Raw genomic sequence first — 21,422 nt, 5'->3', positions numbered from 1 at the left:
AATTACTGAGGTTCTGCATTCCTCAGTATATTCTGATATACTGTAAGAATTGTCTTTCTTCAGTAGTAGAATAGATATTGAGTAACTTAATGGAACTGCATGAAAGATTATAATAGATATTCATTAGTGTCTAGGTTTGTTTGATAATGTGAAACAATACACCCTTCTTTTCCCAACTGAGCAGTTTACTCATCTGGTCAACAAATTTCACTTTCCTGTCGTATACCAGGCTGTTCAGCAAAAATGTCACCATGAAAGTGACATGTAAATAAAGAACTGAAAGAACAATATCAAAGCTGTGTATTTGTTTAGAGGAATATCAGTTGTTCATAAACCAGTCTGGTGTAGCTGATATGTTCAAAGTCACCCAGGAGGCCACTGTGGCTAGAGGAGATAAGGACAGAGACTAACAGGACATAGATCTTTGCATTAGGTTTGTTTTCTTGGCTATAGGAAACTATTAAGGTGCTTTAGAATAATGATACTACATGTTGATTCAGCTGTAATATATAAAAGGTGCTGTAGTAGACAGAAACTAGCAATTTTTTAAGCTATTTCAGTGATTCAGGATAAAAGTGATGGTTTGCAAGGTCAAATAGATTTAAGACATATATTTAAATTTGAGCTATCAAAATTTGCTAGTGATTAGACTTGAGGTGTTCCATAAAGCACTCAGGTATGACTTACCTTGTATTTTAATGTGGGATGTGTGCCATCTTTTCCATTGTTCTCCCAGTATTATGTCTAGTACATGCCTAGTCACCAACAGTTTTATTAAATTAGTTGTGTAATGAATGAAAAAGATCAAGCATTTTTTATGGGGTTTTTTTTTAGCTTTGTTTTTGCTCTTTACCCTTTTTTGTTGGTTGAATTTTCATATTTTAAAAAGCAAATGAACCAGGCAACCGTGGCTCACACTATAATCCTAGCTATTCTGAAGGCTGAGATCTGAGGATCTTCGAAGCCAGCCCAGGCAAGAGTCTATGAGAGCAAATGGACAGATCTACACTTTGCTTATACTTAGTGATTAGTTTTGCCACCTAATTGCTTTCTTGGCTTTTTTATTTGCTTCTTTTTAACTTTTCTTAATGTTTTTCTTAGATACAAGCAGTAGTCAGCCAAAGCCTTTCAGACGGGTAAAACTTCAGACAACATTGAGATTAAGTGTCCGTGGTCGTCAGTTTAACAGACAGAGAGGTAAATTTTTGACATACTGATGATATAATAGAGTATGGTGACATAATAATAAATGAATGGTGTGTTTTCTAATCCTTAAGCTTCCGATTTATTTTTTAAATGCTCTACGGATCAAATAGTTACACCTACGAACATATGATACTTGCTATCAAGCCTATTATACACTGATTTATGTCTTCAGGGCATATAATGAAATAAGCTTAACTTTTATATTTCTTCCTTAAATCGCAAGTGGGATCTGGAAAGTCCAGTGTTGTTGCTATTTGTTCATTGTAACATCTCTGCCTCTGGACATAAAATTGTTGCATATTTTTAATGATCGAATGATATCTTGTGACTTTGTTATAGCTAGTACAAAATAAGAAATCTGAAAAGTACTTGTTTGCTAATGTTCCACTGAAATTATGTTCGTAATATAAAAATATTGTTATAATGAATTCCATTGAACAAGTGGAGGATCTAATAGTTTTATTCCATAATGCTTAGATTTTTTTTATTATTAAAAATGATTCCCTTTTTTTATAATTGCTTTTTCTTCTACAGGTGTAAGCCATGCAATGGGAGGAAGAGGAGGCATAAATAGAGGAAATATTAATTAAATGATATGTAAAATATAATTCCTGTGAATAAGTTTGTCCAATCTGTTTTAGTGTAATAATTATCAGGTTGAAAAACATTTTTGTATTTAAATTGGTTTGCTTATCTCAACATTCTTTATTAATAAAATGTTTCTCTGTGTCGATGTTTATTGTTCTTTTCTTCATTTGAAGAATATGCCTCTTCTTTTGTTGATCCATCTAAGGACAGTTATACCAGACTTTGGAGAGGGTCTGTCCAGAACGAGTAGTAATTGCTCTTGCTGTTCTACTGGGAATATCGATGTTATAGTATTGATCTAAATGGAAGAAAAATAATTTTTTAATTAAAAAGTAAACATTTGAACTAAAAATTTTGTGTTATCATACTCAGTGTTGATCATTTTAATATCACAAATGTTTCATTCATTTGCACTTTCTGACAAAAAATGAATTGCCTTCATGAGTTGACCTTTCAACACCTTTCAGAAAATTATATTCTCTGCCTTTTTGACATGCTTAAGAAAAAGTTATTCTGAAATACAGTTTTCTTGAGATTGATCCTTTCTAAAAAAATACATTGTCTTTAACATTACAGAATCAGGCAAATTCAGTTATGTTTCTGGGCTTTTCAAAGAAAAATGTGTCCTGGGTAATCTAATTTTATTAGCAAAGTTAGTTTCTCAGCAGTGTCTTTCTCACCATATGAACTACGTAATCTATTAGTACCACAGGTGATGAGTGTTCAGTACCAGTACCAAAGGAATAGATGCTTATAATCTCGTGAAAATGTGAGTGGAATTGCATTATAATTGAACTCAATTATTCACTGCAGTTAAGTGATTAGATTTGAGCATCTCACCTTTAGTAACCATTTTATACTTGATGCTTTTGCTTTAATTATACTCATACTTTATTAAGGAAGATCAACTTGAAAAGGTACTAAGATTTTACTTAATAACTTACCCTTAGAAAAGGCGTAGTAATCATAGCCATCAGGTTTTCTAATGTTGGGCAATGTTAAAGCAGTAGTGACCACATTTGGAAACCCTCTCCACATTGTATTCACTTTAACTTCATTGTGGAGGAAGCCTGCAAGTAACATTTTGAATTGACGATATCAAATTAGAAGGCCATCTATGTGATGAAAGGAGTGACTTTAAACAAGATGTATTCATAAACTCCTTTGTGCAACTACTTTTAAGATGATTTTAAAATAATAATTAGTCAAAAGAAGTGGGAAGCAGTCTACAGTCCTAGAAATAGCTGGGGGTTTGGTTTTGCTTTTTTGGGTTTTTTGTTTTTGTTTTTTGTTGGTCATGAGGCCTAACCTCTGGGCCTGGGCACTGTCACTGAGCTCTTCAGCTCAAGGCTAGCACTCTACCACTGGAGCCACAGTGCCACTTCCGGCTTTTTCTGCTTATGTGGAGCTGAGGAATCGAACGCAGGGTCTCATGCATGCAAGGCAAGCACTCTACCACTAAGCCACCTTCCCAGCCCTGTTTATTTGTAGTGCTGGTCCTCATGCTTGAAATCGGGAGATGGGTGCTATCTCTAAGCCTTTTTGCTCAAAGCTCACACTCAGCCACTTGAGCCACCGTTCCACTTCTGGCTTTTTTTGTTTGTTTAAATTTTATTGTAAAAATGATGTACAGAGGGGTTACCGTTCCTTAGGTCCAGTAATGAGTACATTTCTTTTTGAACTGTGTTACTCCCTCCCTCATATTCTCCCAGGTTTTCTCCTCCTGACCCCTTTCCCCCAAGTTGTATAGTTCATTTCCAACATATAATCTAGTGAGTATCACTGCTGAATTGGTTCACCCTTTGCCCCACCATTTCTGTGCTACCCCTTCCCTCCCCAAATCAGATAAACTTACATACAAGAAGAAGGGTACAGAAACAGTGACAAAATGAAATAAACTCATGGGAGAACAAAATAACTGCAAATAGTGCAATAAAAATAAAGTTTCCATTTCAGGGAGTTCATTTCAATAAGCATCATTTTATAGGATCGTATGCACATCACTATTGAACACTTTTGATCCTCTCCTAAGAATATCCTTCATTCTCACTGTGAATGCTTAGAATACTTTTTAATTAATTATGTCCAAGTGTAATTATTTTTCTTTTACTAGCCATTGGATTTGCTTGTAGTTTTTATAGGCACATTCTAATTATTACAAATAAGGGAAACAGACGGGCTGGGAAGGTGGCTCAGTGGTAGAGCGCTTGCCTTGCATGCCTGAGGCCCTGGGTTCGATTCCTCAGCACCACATAAGCAAAAACAAAAAAGCCGGAAGTGGCGCTGTGGCTCAAGTGATAGAGCACTAGCCTTGAGCTGAAGAGCTGAGGGACAGCGTGCAGGCCCAGAGTTCAGGCCCCACAACTGGACCCAAAAACAAAGAATCTCATAGACTTTCCTGCCAAGGCTGGCTTGAAACCACGATCTTCAGATCTCATCCTCCTGAGAAGCTAGGATTACAGGTGTGAGCCAACAGGGCCTGGCAATAGCTGCATTTTAATCTTGCTTTGTTCCCTGTATATTCTCCTTAAGTAAGTTATTTATCTCAGTACCTCAGGTTTTGCCCTCACGTAGCTGATATCTATCTTTTTTTTTTTTTTTTTTTTTTTGTCGGTCGTGGAGGCTGAACTCTGGGCCTGGGAGCTATCCCTCAGCTTTTGGGCTCAAGGCTAGCGCTCTACCACTTGAGCCACAGCACCACTTCTGGTTTTTTCTGCTTATGTGGTGAGGAATCGAGCCGGGGCCTCGTGCATGCGAGGCAAACACTCTACCACTGAGCTACCTTATAGGCCTTGATATCTACCTTTTAAGAATTTTGAGCAATACAGATCTGTATACAGTGCTTTGATAAGAAGTATTTGAGAAATAGTACTTATAATTAACAAATTTGAATAAACTGCTTGCTTTGTCCACAGAGGAAAAGACAGAATTGATACTTGGTTAATAAACTAATATGTAACTTATTAAAAGTATTTGGTCAGTATTTGTATTTAATAAGGTTTTTTGGTTTTGTTGTTTTGTTTTTGTTTGTTTTGAGCCTCGGTGCTGTCTCTGAGCTCTTTTTTTTTTTTTTTTTGTCGGTCGTGGGGCTTGCACTCTGGGCCTGGGCGCTGTCCCTCAGCTCTTCAGCTCAAGGCAAGCACTCTGCCACTTGAGCTACAGCGCCACTTCTGGTTTTCTGGTGGTTTATTGGAGATAGGAGTCTCACGGTCTCTCCTGCCCGGGCTGGCTTTGAACCGCGATCCTCAGATCTCAGCCTCCTGATTACAGGCATGAGCCACCAGCGCCCGGCTCTGAGCTCTTTTTTACTCAAAGCTAGCACTCTTAACACTATGAGCCACAACTCCATTTCCAGTTTTCTGGTGGCTAATTGGAGATAAGAGTATCACAGACTTTCTTATCTGGGCTGGCTTTGAACCACAATCAGCCTCCTGAATAGCTAGGATAACAGGCTTGAGCCACCAGTGCCCAGCTTAGTTTTTAAGAAACAATTACAACTGTTTTCATGGGTAGGAATTTTAAACATGATTTACCTTTATCTTGGTAAGAAACTCTGACAGGTGAAAGGTGAATTCTGATGGTGTGTGTCTGAGCAGGTCCAATAGCCCGTTCAAAGCGACGTCTCCTAACCTGTGCTGCTCCTCCATAGACTGAATAATTTATAGTAGGTCTTCTTCCAGAGCATTTTTGGGTAGGTTCCTGTTTATAAGTGTATTGCTGAATGTTGCCCCCTGTTATATATTAGAAAATCACATAGAATATAAAAGGAGATGTTAATCCTAGAAAAACTAAAAGAACATTTACAATATGAAGGAAATAAATAATTGCTTTTGTATCTTTCATAAAGACCTACCAAGATAATAAATGTTAAATAACTAACAAATTGCATAGTTCTACATAAAATTTAAGTGATGACATCCGTTACATAAATGACCAGAAAACTATGACAAACTGACATGCCTGTCAAGACATCGACCTCTTAGATGGCCTCCATTTTTGTTTTCTTCATTGCAAACATTTGATTCCAGCCATTAAAGATATTTTTTACAGTAAACTGAATGGTAAAATATTGACTAGAAACCAAGTCTTACAATTTTGTCAAGTACATAACACATACCTCTCTTGAAAAAATACACAGATTCAGGCCTGTTCTTGTACTTAGCTACAGAAAGAGCTGCTACTATTTTCCCAGTTAGTCCTCCAAATCCTTTCACAATTGGTTTGGGATACCCTTCATCTTTTATGTCATTAGTGAAACGCCAGTACTGAGAATCCTGGTAATAAAAAGAAAAATTATGTGAACAGCTTGGGGAAAATAAGCTTGGGAACTCCAAATTTAAATGTTTGAATAAGTAGACCATTGAAGTTATTTAATGGTAGAACAGTTTGTTAAAATATGAAGACACTTCAGGATTGGAGGTTAAGATTTGTAATAAACTACAATGACTATAAGATGGTTTCTCATAATGGTTTTTGTTACCTTAAAGAAGAAAGTTTTTCCTTCACAGTTGCATCTGGTAAAAACAGTGTCAATGGGGGAGGGAATACCCCAAACTTCAGTGATTCTTCGGGGTGGGGATGGTGGCCTGAACGGATTGAGCATCCAGAAATAATGACCTAAAATTTAATAAGACATGTCAGCCTCCAAACTGAATACTCAAACCTATCATCAAATCAAGGTGAAGACAACTTCTATGATTATTATAAAGAAAAAAGTATTGATGAAGTATGGCCAAAAGGGATTATTTGAATATTTCTTTAGTAGATATTTCTTTAGTCTGAAACGTAGCAAATCTTTGAAATATTTTAGCTGCTCAGTTTTGCTTGAGAACCTTTTGGCTTTGTAGCTTATCTCTGCATTATCTTTGTAGTCACTTATCTCTCGATTTCCACATCCTTATGTTTTGGAATTAAAGGGTTATGTCTTAAAGACTACTAAAATCTTGTGAACTTTACTGTGTGTATGTTTTGTTTCTTTAAATATGTTCTAAGAAGACTATCAGGGTCCACAGAATTGGCATGAAATAACCAATGGTTGCCTGTCACAGAGTATTAACACTTGTACACGTCACTATTGAGATGTTATTCGCAAAGAAAATTAGGGCAGGCTTACAAATCTTGATGTCATTCCACTTGTGGAATTGAAATGCACACTACACTACCTTTTAAATGCAGACAAAAAAATACAGCTTAGGGTCTATTTTGTTTGCTATATTTGTGTCTAATTTTGTTTATCTAATATTGCTCGCAGATTCTCAGCTGAGGTAGATTTACCATTCAGATTCCTTTCTACAACACGCAACTGAACTAGCACTTTCCAATGAATTTTGTTTACATAAATACCAAAACAAAGTAGAAGTGTGTGCATAACTCACCTCGAAATGCAACTAATGTCCCATTGCGCAAAGTAGTCAGTCCATCTACTGGCTTACCATTACATAAATTGGTCTCATCTAAAACAAATTAACAATGGATTAATACCAAAGAGAGAGAGAGAAGTATATTCTTTCTTATTAACACTTTTAAGCTCTTGAAGGACAGTGGTGGAATTTCAGAAATGAAAGTGATTTCAATATTCTGTCATACCTAAATGTGATACTATTCAAAAGTATCACAATAAAAATAATTGTAAATTCTAATGGGCCAGAATATCTTACTCTTCACATAATTTAAGCATTCATTCATGGGAGATATTTGAACCCATGTCTGTCTTAGCTTTTGAGTTGGTTTGGAAAAGGATATTATTAAGGATAGACTCCTAACTGAATTTTTACATTCTATATGCATCTGTTTATTACACATGCTAGCTTTTGACTGAATTTTCTAAAGACTAAATAGATTTACTGTGATTACTCCTATGCTAACAGGGAAGCTGTTAAACTTCAGAAAATAACGTTAGAAATCTAGATGATGTATCTCTACAGTGATACCAAACAAGGACACTTTTGCTTCAGATACAAATCAACCTAATTTTGGTTGGGTTTTCCCCCCTCTATTTGTTGGCTTTTTGTTTAATTTTGAAAACAGTGTCACTATGTAGCCCAAACTGACCTAGGACTTGCTGTGTAGTTGAGACAGTTAAACTCAACAATCTCAAGTAGGGATTACAGGTGTGCATCATCATGCTCAGCAATTGCCAATTTGAAAAATAACAATGATTAATTCTCATTACCTGAAGTCATGGAATTGATGTAAATGTCTTGATTGGGACCTCTCACGAAGTGATCAGTGCCTGGAATGACTAGAGGAGCTAGCACAGGGGGACTGGGAATCAGGTGAGGGTTTCCAGCTTCCACACCATCACTATCCGCGTCTTCGTTGTTTGGATTTACGCCAGCCAGGTCTGAGTTTGGAGTTTGGCTAGGACTGGTTTGGAGCATGGTTTCTGCTACAGAGGTAGGGTTCAGTTCAGACACCGTTGAAGTCATCTTTGGGGGAGTTGGTGTCGTCTTGGGTTTCTTCACTTTAGGAGTGCTAGGCTTTTTGGTAGAAGTGGGCTTTTTGGGTGCTTTGGCTGGCTTTTTAGGCTTCTTGGGTGCTTTTGTTGGTTTCTGGGGTTTGGGAGTTGTCTTAGCATTAGTAGTTGTCTCTTCTGATCCTGGAGTTGTTTCTTCAGGGTTGTTCATGGTCTCTTCAGCTGCAGTAGTTACTTTGGGTTTAAGAGTAGTAACTTTAAGTGATGCATCTTGAGGAGCGGTGGGTTTTACTTGCATGGTTGTGCTTGTTTTGGATTCCGTAGTTTTTTCTTCTGTGGTTGTTGTCTCTTTAGTTGTCATCTTAGGTGTAGCAGGGGTGGTAGGTATGTCTTTTTCTGTTGTCTTGTCTTTACCTACTGTTGTCATCTCAGGAGATTTCGTTGTTAATACTGCAGGCTCTTTGGGACTATTGTCAGGAGCCTTCGGTGTGGGATCTGCAGGAAATTCAGGAGTTGCTTCGGGATTTTTCTGAGTAGTAGAAGGCTCTGTGGTGGTGGTTGGGGCTGGTGTCTTAGGAGAACTTGGAGCAGGTTTCTCAGGGGTAGTGGGTACAGGTTTCCTGGGAGTAGTGGGGGTGGGGGTGGATACAGGCTTCTTCGGAGTGGTAGGTGCAAGCTTCTCAGGGGTGATAGGGACAGGCTTGGCAGGGGTGGTGGGTGCAGGCTCTTCAGGGATGGTGGGCACAGGTTCCTTGGTGGTGGTAGATATGGGCTCTTTGGTAGTGGTGGGAGCTGGTTTTTTGGTGGTTGTGGGTACAGTCTTCTCAGAAGTGGTGGGAGCTGGTTCCTTGGTAGTGGGTGCAGGCTCTTTAGGGGTGGTGGGTGCTGGTTCTTTGGTGGTAGTGGGTGCAGGCTCTTTAGGGGTGGTGGGTGCTGGTTCTTTGGTGGTAGTGGGTGCAGGCTCTTTAGGGGTGGTGGGAGCTGGTTCCTTGGTAGTGGGTGCAGGCTCTTTAGGGGTGGTGGGTGCTGGTTCTTTGGTGGTGGTGGGTGCAGGCTCTTTAGGGGTGGTGGGTGCTGGTTCTTTGGTGGTAGTGGGTGCAGGCTCTTTAGGGGTGGTGGGTGCTGGTTCTTTGGTGGTAGTGGGTACAGGCTCTTTAGCGGTGGTGGGAGCTGGTTCCTTGGTAGTGGGTGCAGGCTCTTTAGGGGTGGTGGGTGCTGGTTCTTTGGTGGTAGTGGGTGCAGGCTCTTTAGGGGTGGTGGGTGCTGGTTTCTTGGTGGTAGTGGGTGCAGGCTCCTTGGGGGTAGTGGGAGCTGGTTCTTTGGTGGTAGTGGGTGCAGGTTCTTTGGTGGTGGCAGGCAGATCAGGGGCTTTGGTTGTCATTTCAGCTTTGGGTGTAGGCTTCGCAGGAACTTCAGATGATTTCTCTGCACTTCGTGTCTCTTTAGCTGAAGTAGTCTTCTCTTTTGCACTGGTAGAAGTCTGTTTGTTTGTGGCCGTACTCTCTTTAGTTGTAACTGTAGTCTCTTTATTGTTTGTGGAAGATGCCTCTTTGGGTATGTCAGACTTAGGTGGAAGACTGGGTTTAGGATTTACTGGTTTCACTGGGGTAGTAGTAACGGCGGGAGTTGGGGTGGGCTTGGAATCCCCATTGTCCAGTCCACTTCCAGCATCATCTACCACTGGTGGTTCTGGCTTAGGGTTTTTTTTAGGACTTTTCTTGTCTTTTGCTAGGGAGAAAAAAAATACATATTGTTAAATTTCTTTGATAATTCTTGCCTTTAACACTGACCCGAAGATTTCATCCTTTTCACTGAGTAGTTGTGTGTCTCTAGGCAAATTCCTAATCTTGAATATGTCCATTAATTTATCTTGAAATGGTACATACTTAAACTATCTTTGGGGGACTGCTTTTGAGAATGAACGAATGAGACAAGGAATAAATCAATCAAGTAAAACACTGCATAATTAATACCTAGAAGGAAGCAAGGGGCAACTTTGATGATATTAATTTCTTTAATTTCTTTCTATTAATGTTCCTTACACTTCATTTTTCTCTGCCCCTTTCCCCTTATTCCTCATTGCTCTTTCCTCCTGGAAGTCTAGTCCCAATCTCAGTTACCAAAGAAGCCTCAGAGGGTCAACCTTCATATTTAAAAGATTTTTGCTGCCCCTGTTCCATTACATAGGGGCTATTAGCTATTCTCTTTCCTCTGCCCTGGTAAATGACACTTCTGGGGAGCATAGACGATTTGGATGTCTGGGCAGTAAAAGAACTTCACTTAAGATTTCCCAGAGCAGCTACCCAGTAGATGAACTAGAAAGTCTAAAGGACACTGCTCTGAGATGAATTTGATTTGGCAAGCATGCATTGTACTTCGATTGTGAGCAAGATCTTGGAATGATTCCAAGATTAAATATGTGGCTGTTTAGCTAAAGAGGCTGCTTCAGCTTCTACAACCACCTAGGAAATAGAATTCTTCAAAACTCCAGTATTCCCTAGAGAAAAAGAATGCATTTTAGAATTTGGGGAAAGATAAAGATCAGAACAGAGAAGACTTTCTTCTCAGAAGGCAATAGCCTACTTCTTGGCACGTTCTTTCCAGAGAGAAGTCAGTCAGATGTAATAAGTAATTATTACGAAATAAAGATGATCTATGAAGTGTGGATAATCTAGCCTTTCCATAGATGTTTTTGAGAAGGATTGGTAGATGTAAAACACTTAAAGCACTATGTAAATTGTTAAGCTGGAAAATGAAGATGAGAGCTGCCAGAGAATGGAAGGAGGGAGGGAGGACACAGAATGATTAGGCAGATAAAAGTCACAATCGAACACCACAGTCACCATTAGGTGGTTTCAATCACTGCTACAGCATCTTCCAGAGTGGTTTCTTAGCTGCTTGCCATTAATTTCCTGTAGGAGTATTCATTTGGCAATACCTAACATGATTTTTACAATGGACCCCCCCCCCCCAAGTATTGTGCTATCCTCAAATCATTCTACCAGTACATAGTACTTTGAAAAGGTTGTTGTTAACGTGGCATTGATATAGTCTTTGATCTTTATCAATGCTCAAACCTTTGGGTTTCTTCTGTAATTCTCTATTAGCAGCTGAATTTTTGGAAGACTTGACTTTCCGAATACTTGAAGAAGAAGAGGAAGAGGAGGAGGAGGACTCTTGATTTTCAGAGACAGAATGTTCTATAAATCAAATAAAAAGTTTCATCACACCAACAGCAAGTAAAGAAAAAAAAACCTGCCAGTCCAAACATACAAAGAATTACTGGTAATTCATTTACAAATATCAGTGCTGTTTTTTTAAAATCTTATTGAGAATGTGATTAACTGTTAAAAGGCCAGGCTTCTGAGATTATCACACAGACTAGTAAGATAATTTTAACATTTGCCAAAATTTGTCACTGAACCTACTCTAGAAAAAAAAGTGAGTTCATATATTTTTTTTGTTTTTGCACTAAAATTTTTCCCTTCTGATTACTTCAACATAGTCCATGCTGGGTTTTTATAACAAAGACTATAAAACCTGAGGGTTTATACTTTGTTTAAACTTCAACCTAACTCAAGTAAACAAATGTATAATGAGCCTTAGATGACTCATAAATTACCCGTTCAGAATACTCAGATGTGTATTCCTCCTACAGGTTATTTCATCTAAGAAATCTCCTGTAGTTACATCTGATATCTTCCTACCTTCTGTTATTTCCTCTGACTCTACAACTTTCTTAGTCTTCTTTTTTGGTGATTTGGGTGAGCGTTTGGTGGTGGATTTGATGGTTTGAGATGCTTCTGGAGGCGGAGGTGCAGTCTTTGAAGGTGGTGGAGATGTGGGGTTATGCACTGAGGCCAAGCAAGACAGGTAGTTAACATCCAGTTTATATTCATTGCAGTGCTGAGAACATGGGTGCATCTGGTTTTGAGAACAGATCGTAGCAAGAGCCATTGCAGGAGGGCTCTTGCCCAACATGAGTAACTCCAAACAACTAACAGGATATATTGTTATCAAATACTGATTCACAAATTTTGGTCATTTGTGACAGCAAACCAAGTCTCAGGAATCAAAAGCCCTAAATCCCAGTCTTAGGCTTCTAAGTGTCTACCATTACAATCTTGTGAAAATAGCTAGACTTCACTTGAAAATCCATGTCCTTATTTTCAAACTGAGAAAATTCAAATTATTATTCAAATTATTCAAGATTTCTGAAAGTATTTGTCTGCCCCAAAACATGACAGTATGAGCTTCATTCAATTGGATGTCCTTGTACAATTATAAAAAGTATACATGTGGATGACAGAATACCTCATTTCTTGACAAGAGAAGTACATTTTTCCTATCATGCATTCGATTTAAATCACCAATTTACTTTGTTTTTATTCCAAAAGTTCTATATGAATATTCTGAAATGTTTATGCCTATGCCTACATGCTTTTCCTCAAAATGTATTGCCTTTCCCAAGGAGAAACAACTTAATGGTTTAATATATATATCTTCTTTTATCCCCATCCCTCACTTCTTTTCATGTCTGGAAGAAAAGACATGGAATATTTGGGATCAGTAGGAACTAGAAGAAAGGAGAGGATTTCTGAAAGGTATGAAAACAGAGAGCAATGAGAACTCTCTGAGTAGAAAAGACTTGCGATGAATCCTGCTGCTCCTAGCAACATCTCCACTCCTTTGTGTCACCAAGATGGTTCTGTCATGTACTAGTTAGTGAATTGGGGCAAACAGTTAACCTACTGGGCTGCTTCCTCACCCACATTTGGACACACTTAGCTGCTGTGACTCCTCAATGTTATGATGCTTAGATAGGTAAACAGTGTGACAAACCTCATAAATTCTGTAACTGAAGTTACTTTAGTGCCTTCATCAATTGATTTCACTGAATTCTCCCTAAACCCCAAGTATATGCTTGCTTGCTTTCTCTCTTTCTCTTCTTTCTTTCTCTGTCTTTCTTTTTCTTTTTTCCGTCCGTCCTTCCTTCCTTCCTTCCTTCCTTCCTTTCTTCCTTCCTTCCTTCCTTCCTTCCTCCCTCTCTCTATTTTTTTCTTTATTTCTCTTCCTTCCTTCCATTCTTTCCTGTGTGTGTGTGTGTGTGTGTGTGTGTGCGTGCGTCCTGGTCCTGGGGCTGGAATTCAAGGCCTCACACTACCCATTCGCTTTTCATTCATGGCTAGCACTCCACCACTTGAGCCACAGCCCTATTTCTGACCTTTTGGTGGTTAGAGATGAGAGTTTCTCACAAATTTTTCTTCCTGGGCTAGCTTCCAAATGAGATCCTCAGATCTCAGCGCCCTGAGTAGCTTGGATTATGGGCAAGACCTACCTATGCCCTGATCAAATATGATCTTTAAGATATTCTTTCAGTTCTCTCTTCAGTGCTCTAACCAGCTTCCCTCACCACCTATATCCTCACAAAATAAACTGTAGTTTGGTTTACTTAATTTGTCTTGGCCATAATACCAAAAATCAAACAAAAACAACCAAATCAGAGTAATGAGTAAAAATGTATACCCCCTTCTGTCAGCCACAGGAATGCTGAGATCTAAGGGTTTTTTTTATTATAAGGGTGTTGTCTCCATTATTTTTGGAACATGTTCCAATAAAACATCGACAGTGAAGAAGCATCCTCAACCCCACTGAGTAACAGTTTTCTACTGGTTCTCTGTCATTTGAAAGAAGCAGGAGGTTCAGCCTTGTGTAACTAAAATGATAAGATTATGCAAGACATACTTATTTTTACTTTTACCTCCCTGAAACAATCTCATTTTAACCAAGTAGGATTGAAGAATAAGCACTGGTAAGAGAAAATAATCTATTAATCAAATATATTTAATTTTTTGAGTATCTGGAAGGTTTTGTTCAGACTCTTAGAGTATTTCTTCAGGACTTACGTGAGAGAAACATTTTAAATGAAATTATCCCTTTGGGGTCTTACCACACCCTGGCTTTGCATAGATAGGACTTCAAGAGAAGGAAGAAATACTTGACAGTAGTATTTTAGTAGATTTGTCTGTAAATTCACTGACTTATTCTAATTCACAAAGTCACTTATTCAAAGAAGTGGTTGGATTTGGCCTTAAATATAGATTCAAATGCTGAGCTTAAAAAGCACGTACTGCTCAAAAATAGTGAGCTTGGTGGAGTCAGTACTAGTAGGATGTGACAATGAAACATCAAGCGTGCTAATTACTATCCATTAAACCTCAAATTGAACCACCTCTCTGTTACTCAACCAGCAATCTCTTGTATTCCTGGAACCTGACTGGTCCTTTTAAAAGACACTTTTTTCTCATGCATTTTTTTGTTGTATTGTAAAGGTGGCAAACAGAGGGATTCGTTACATAGATCAGGTAAAGAGTACATTTAGAAGATGCTTTTTTCTTTTATTCATCTTCATGACAAAGAAATTATAAAATAGACCAGGCACCAGTGGCTCACACCAGCAATCCTAGCTACTCAGGAGTCTGAGATCTGAGGATTCCAAGTTTGAGGCCAGCTGGGGCAAGAAAACCCATGAGTCTCTTATCTCTAAACACCAAAAGAATGGATTCAAGTGGTAGAGTGCCACCCTCGAGCAGAAAAAGCTAAGGGACAGCATCTAAGCCCTGAGTTCAAGACCCAGAACCAGCACACACACACACACACACACACACACACACACACACACACACAATTATAAAATAGCTTCTACATTAGTACAATCAGGTCTTGGGATGTATCGCATGCTGGATGGTCTGAGCAGCGTTAAAATGAGCACACAGACCAGGCTGTGCTGAGGAGCACTGGGGGAATCTTGCCATGCTTACGTTCTTCACAGAAGTTCTCGTAGTCTGCACAGCACTTGCCAAACTTCTTACACTGGGAGTCACAGTCGCACTCCCTTCCGCGTGCAAAGGACTCGAAGCAGCGACCTTTACAGGAAAGCTCTACCCAGAGCAAAACAAACAAGATGGATCATTGGTTATGAAGCCATACATCCATTTTTGGCGGCCATTTCCCACCTGACAGCTGGCTACAATTTCAAAGGTAATTTCTAAGCCTTTTATTTGAAATTTGAAGAACATGATCCGGTTCAAAAAAAAAAAAAAAAAGAAAGAAAGATGGTATCCATAATAGAGATATCCCAAGTCAAGGAACTATAATGAGTTAGGGAACCATTCCTTGCCCTTTAAGATACCAAAAGAAACAGAAACCCCAGTGTTGTCTGACTCATTTACACTGATGGACAATAGAAAATGGAGAAATGTCTAAATAGTGATTACCCTGCATATGAACTCTTTCCTTTCTCTCCTCACACCACTGGTCATTTACAATGATTGAATTTCATATCTTAACAACGGTAACCCCCCCCCCCCAAGCTTGCCTAATACAAATGAGTATTGTTCAGGTAGAAAAAGTATTTATAATGCAGAGGGCCTTTATTGTGACAAAGTGGGCTCAGTGTGAAGTTGAAAATATTCAGCCTAATCCAATGGGATTAAAGAAACCAGCCTTGCTGGGTGCCAATAGCTCATGCCTAGTACATCCTAGCCAATCAGGAGGATGAAATCTGAGGCCTGTGGTTCAAAACCAGCCCAGGCAGGAAATTTTGTGAGATTCTTATCTCCAATTAACTACCAAAAAGCCGGAAGTGGAGTTGTGGCTTAAGTAGAGTGCCAGCCTTGAGTGAGAAGACTAAGGTACAGCACCCACACACTGAGTACTGGCACACAGGTAATTTTTTTTAAAGACAGGCCTGCTATTGCTAAATAAGCTTTGTTTGAAGAGACAGTGACTTACCCAAGTTTACTTACAATAATTACTTTACTTGACACATACTTTATACCATATTATATTAGATATCTTTAAATGCAAATTCTAGAGCAGATATAACTTATACGTTTTTAATTATAATTTTCAAAGATGAGTGTGAAATTTGTCTTTGTCAATATAGCAAAATGGTCCAAGTGAAATATTCAAGCGAAATACTTACTTAAAATTCAGCCTTTTGGGAGTACTAACTGAAATTCATCATAAAAACAAGTACTCATCTTTAAAGTATCTTTTAAGTACTAGAGCAAACAGGAGAGTTCTAGGCCATGATTTTTTTTTTCTTTTTTTGAGATAGGGTCTCACCAGGTAGCCCAGGCTTGCCTTTTGCTGGAACTATTTGAAAGACCTTATCACTACACAATTACATATCTAATTGTTAGCAAAGAATTATGGATTATTTTTACTGAATGACTTCTCAGATACAGTATTCATTCCCCAACTTAAACAATTTAGACAGGACATTTTCCTTGGAGGTAGGCAAGAGCTGGCTCCCGCAATTATCACAAGCTTTGATACCATCCTTAGATACAGTGCACTGCAACATTTACACCAGTGAAGAGAAAGGTATTAAGCAAAGGAGGTAAAACAGGGGGAGAACAGTACTGCATGAAGGCGGGGGAAGGAGAGCCCGGGGAAGCTCACAGAACATTGATGCTGACAGAGTTGACACCAGCTTTCAGGACTTACCTACGGTGCAGACTTTCTTGAAATCAGGGCAGCACTCCATGTAGTGTTGACAGTTATAATCACAGTTGCAGGTGGCATCTCTAGAATACCCTTCCCCACATCTCCCTGTACAGCTTGATAAATCTAAAATCACACAATACTAGTGTAAACAGGGCCAAACCACTGATAAAAGGGAAATCTCAAATAAGGGGAGACGAAGCCAATTGACAGGGAAGAGGGGAATTTTGCTGATTGGAAAATGTTGTGAATGACAGTTGCCCTAGCAGATAATTGGCCAAATACATATCTGACTTTATTTTTCACTAGATTGAGAAGATGAACACACCTTTAAACATCAGTGTTTTTCCTTTTTCTGTTTTTTTTTTTTTTTTACCATGAATAACTCCTCCCCAGAGGGGAGGGGGCAGCTACTGCTGTTATGATGATCACCAGATTACCAGGAGCCATTTATTGAGCATCTCCGTGCCAGGCACTGACTCAGACAATGTCTCTATTACTTGTGATGATATTTCCAGGAAAGTATTAGTAACATTTTTTAGATATTAAAAAATAACCCAAGCAAATGTTTAATAGTTTGCTCAGTGGTACACAGCTAGTTATGGGTTCCATTGTATGTGATATACAGATCAATTTATTACTTATTAATTACTTCTACTGATCCAGTTACACTTGACACAAGTGTCCTGATTTGGATAATAAATTATAGGACCATTCTAAGTAAGCAGCCCATCCAGAATTGGAACTCTTATCTACCTCATTATAAAACCTGAGGGCTTTTTTTTTTTCTATCCAGTTTCATTGCCTTTTATTCCCAGTGATGAGTTTAAAGGAAGCTGCTTATGCCAGCTCCATCCTTCCTGTGTGCTCTCCTGCTTGATAGCACTCTCAAGAACCCTTCAAAAACACATCTGGGCATGGAGGTCATGAACTTGAAGGGTTCTAGGCAGATGAGCAATGGTGAAGGCATAATTATCTTCAAATATTTCTAGGCCTCCTCTGGAAAACAATCTGAAAAGCCTCCCTGAGAGATAACCACAGGAATGTAACCTTGGAATCCATCTCTGGAATAGAAATTGGCAGGTGCAATGTCCTAAATCCATAAACGGATGTTGAAATACACTGAAAAAAAATCTCAAAAGAAGAGAATCCAGGAAAGTTAAAGTCTTAATATGAAAAATAAAACATTAAAGAGCAGGATAACTTTCAGAAAAACTTGCATACATACATACATACATATGTGCACAATACATACAAAAATGCATATATAGTGTATGTATATAGATACATATATTATATATAAAGAAAAGGAACATGAATAGGTTGAGAAGGCAAGAGAAGCAGACAAAACAACATCAAAAGTTTATTCTTTTATATTTGGCAGATTTCTGAAATGCACCAACTTCCAAAACTGAAAAAAAAATGTCTTTTTTCATAGATATCTGCTTTGTTCTTATTGCTAGCAGTGCAAAACTTTCAGAGAACAAGCAATTGTACCAGAGAGGAGAATATGGTTTAGGGGACATCCCCTGTGTTGTGAGTTACAAAATACCCTAGGGGAGCGAGGAAAGGACTAGAGATACAAGAATAACCCTCAGAGCTAATTAAATACTTAGATTTGCTTCCTGTGTTTTCCTGTCCTTTCTGATCTGAGTAATCTGCTACTTTCATTAAAACTTCAGGGACTTTTTTTTTTTAAATCCTAAATGTCTACTTGAGTGATATAACCTCTTTGTAATCATCAATGAGGCTGGATTTTCCTTCATTCACCTTTTGAATAACAAAAGACAATTTCAACCTAAATCTCATGAGACACTTTTTCTATTTTACAGCGTATTTCTTCTTTGCCATTTTTTTTTTTTTTGTGCTGGTCCTAGAGGCTTGAACTCAGGGCCTGAGCACTATGCTTGAGGGTTTTTGTTTGTTTGTTTTCTCTCAAGACTAGCTTGCTATCACTTTATCCACAGCTCCATGTTAGGCTTTTTTGGTGGTTAATTGGAACTAAAAGTCTCACAGACTTTTCTGCCTGGGCTGGCTTCCAACTGTGATCCTCAGATCTCAGGCTCCTGAGTAGCTAGGATTACAGGTATGAGCCCCTGCTGCCCAGCTTCTTTTGTATTTTTAATGTTACACATAATATATATTGTCCAAAAATGAAAATCAAGAATTATTTAACTAGAACTACTCTAGGGAACATTGTGAATAGCACAATATCATAATAGAAAATGATTTTATATCTGTGCAAGCCTCTATCCAGAAGAATAGCTTTTATAAAAGAATGCTTCAAATAAATAAAATTCTTTTTGAAACCTTATAAATGCTCATTATAATATGATTTCTATGTCTACCTGTTGTCAAAATAAGTTGTTTCTCAATAATTTATTTATAAGAAAGCTTAGTTATATTTATTTGGAAAAATATATACCAAAATATGCTATTTAAATATAACTTTCCAATTACTTTGATGATATTACATAGCCCTAGCATACTTATATCATGGGAATATCTGAATGTTTTTTTAACTTTTGGGAAAACCATAGAACAGTACCAAAATTGTTGTACACAAAAGCTCAAAACTTCTGGAAAGATTTCATAATACAGGAAGAAAAAGTGAAAATTCATCATCATTTATAAGTATGTCACAGATATTTTCATTTCCACAGTGAACAGTATTAAACTCAAACACATAGAAAATTTTTAGAAGCCTATTTCCTGTTACAAAAATCCAAACTGGCTGATCACTGTGCAATGAAAGTGGTTTGGTGGCTCAGGTACCTTGAGATGAAACTTGTTCAATCAAGGAAGCAGAAAGCAGCAGCAGGAAGCAAATGGGAAGTAGTTTCCACACCATGGTTGTCTTGAGGTACTGCACCCTTGCTGGAAATCAAACGAAAGTATCAGAAAACTGCTTCTTCCTCTCACCACAGAGTGATGTGTGTGTGCTAGTCACACCATTCCAGTGACTTTCAATGTAATGTTGAAACCATTTCATTCCGGACACAAAACTAAAAAGTAATAAGCTCGAATTCCAGAGAAAATATTTGACCATTATATTTAATCTTATGCAGAGCAATCATCAAATCACCTTATTCATATTATTAACCAATTTAAGACTTTAGAAGACTCTTGAAAATGGCAAACAGATTTATCTTAAAACTCTATTCAAAGTATAACTAGTACTTACACTGCAAGGTTTAAATCCTGCCCCGGGGGAAAAAATAACTAGCCGCAATAAAATTTAAGAAGCATAGCAAAATTATTGTTCCAACTTTCCTTTAACTCTCAATATAAGTTTACTGTAGGCTTTTAACAGGTGTATTACATAAATCTTATTCTCTCAAACTTTTTTTCCAATTACTTTCCTTATAAATCTTTTATAAACACAAGCAATACAAACTCATTTAATTCTACGTAACTCATCGACTAGGACACTTACCCACAAATGGACAGATGAATTTCTCCAATGTCCTGGAGGTCTTATATACCAGTGCAATTAGGTTGGGATGAACCAATTAGTCTAAAGGTTAGACAAAATCAACAGTGACAACCTATGAAATCAAGCTTTCCTCATTTATTGGAACAGGGCCCAGACAACTAGACTTGGGCAACATCTGGAAAACACTTCCATTAAGAAAAGTGACTACTACAAAATAAATTTAGATTTATTGGCCAAAACACATTTCTAATTTCTAAGGGAAGTAGACAAATTGTTCTGAGATGGTAAATCACCCTGGCAAGCTTCAACTAATGTATCAAAGTAACCACTTTAAAATAATTAAATAATGATATCCTTCCTTTCCAAATAAATCTAGCAACGGTAGTTTTTAAACTTATCTAAAAGCCTTATTTGGAAAAAAAAAATGTGTTGAAAGTCCATTATAGTGCCATGTGCCTTTAGTCCCAGCTATTCAGGAGGCTGAGAGAGAAGGATCAAGCCTAGCTTGTACACAGAAGTTCCAGCCCAATCCTGACAACAAGACTGCAATGATACTTTCCTTAGTCTCTGTATATAAAATCAGTATTGTTTGGAAAAGATCTCTCACATTGTTAGTTTAGCTTCATTGCCACAGAGGAAATGTGTATTATCAACTTCACATATTTTCTTTTTTTTTCTTTGTTTCTTTTTTTAAATTTTTATTTATTTTTTATTGTGAAAATAGTGTACAGAGGGGTTACAATTACATGGGCAAGATAATGAGTACATTTCTTATCAAGCATGGTAGCCTCCTCCTTTGTTTCCCCTTCCCATCCCTTCTTAGCTCCCCCCCCCACTCCCCCACCTAATCCTCCCCCCCCCACCAAACTTCACATATTTTCTTTGTGTGTGTGTGTGTGTGTGTGTGTGTGTGTGTTGTGGCTACCACACACAAAACAGTCTCCTGGAATACTTCACATATTTTCATCTACATTTAACACATAAAATGGCAAAGTCTTTCAATCGAAAACTTTGTTGCCCATCCAGAGACTGATAAGGATTAGGAGCCCAAAACAAAACTTGGACCCATGACTTTGCACTTCAAGTTCCATCGTGTTTCTATTGTATTCAGCTACTTTTTGATTAAAACCATTACTTCAGTACATCATCACTGCATTAGGGCATACTGTTTCATAGTTACCTAGACACCAAGCCTTTTGAAAGACAGAAATTATAATATAAACATCTCTTGATTCTTATAAGGCTTATTTCTGGACTAAATGTATA

The 21,422-nt window shown here is 38.0% G+C and overlaps 2 protein-coding genes across 6 annotated transcripts in view; one reads left to right on the top strand and one right to left on the bottom strand.

Moving 5' to 3' along the window:
- The window catches only part of Tpr (translocated promoter region, nuclear basket protein), a 56,609-nt gene extending 54,675 nt beyond the window's left edge, over window positions 1-1,934 (top strand). The window contains exons 51-52 of the mRNA XM_042674324.1: window positions 1,102-1,197; window positions 1,741-1,934. Of these exons, the coding sequence (XP_042530258.1) occupies window positions 1,102-1,197; window positions 1,741-1,796 (152 nt within the window). The 3' untranslated portion in view covers window positions 1,797-1,934. The remainder of the gene's footprint in view (window positions 1-1,101; window positions 1,198-1,740) is intronic.
- A 47-nt stretch (window positions 1,935-1,981) lies between these two features.
- On the bottom strand, window positions 1,982-20,175 carry Prg4 (proteoglycan 4). 5 transcript variants are annotated; one of them, XM_042674325.1, is made up of 13 exons: window positions 20,157-20,175; window positions 19,496-19,597; window positions 16,724-16,846; window positions 15,031-15,150; window positions 11,917-12,063; window positions 11,287-11,409; window positions 7,967-9,937; window positions 7,170-7,247; window positions 6,275-6,411; window positions 5,912-6,068; window positions 5,328-5,525; window positions 2,739-2,864; window positions 1,982-2,092 (listed from the first exon to the last, which is right to left on the bottom strand). In XM_042674325.1, the coding sequence occupies exons 2-13, from the start codon at window positions 19,569-19,571 to the stop codon at window positions 1,995-1,997; spliced, it is 3,354 nt and encodes a 1,117-aa protein (XP_042530259.1). In that variant the 5' UTR covers window positions 19,572-19,597; window positions 20,157-20,175; the 3' UTR covers window positions 1,982-1,994. The 5 variants fall into 5 exon arrangements, with proteins under 5 accessions (XP_042530259.1, XP_042530260.1, XP_042530261.1 ...); XM_042674326.1 differs by lacking the exon at window positions 11,287-11,409; XM_042674327.1 differs by lacking the exon at window positions 16,724-16,846.
- Window positions 20,176-21,422: the final 1,247 nt, after the last annotated feature.

The sequence above is a fragment of the Dipodomys spectabilis genome, unplaced genomic scaffold (assembly GCF_019054845.1).
Source record: "Dipodomys spectabilis isolate Male_0828 unplaced genomic scaffold, ASM1905484v1 ptg000019l, whole genome shotgun sequence".
In the NCBI taxonomy this organism is placed as follows: Eukaryota; Metazoa; Chordata; class Mammalia; order Rodentia; family Heteromyidae; genus Dipodomys; species Dipodomys spectabilis.
The sequence above is the reverse complement of the archived record's forward strand: the minus strand, read 5'-3'. Positions and strand labels throughout refer to the sequence as shown.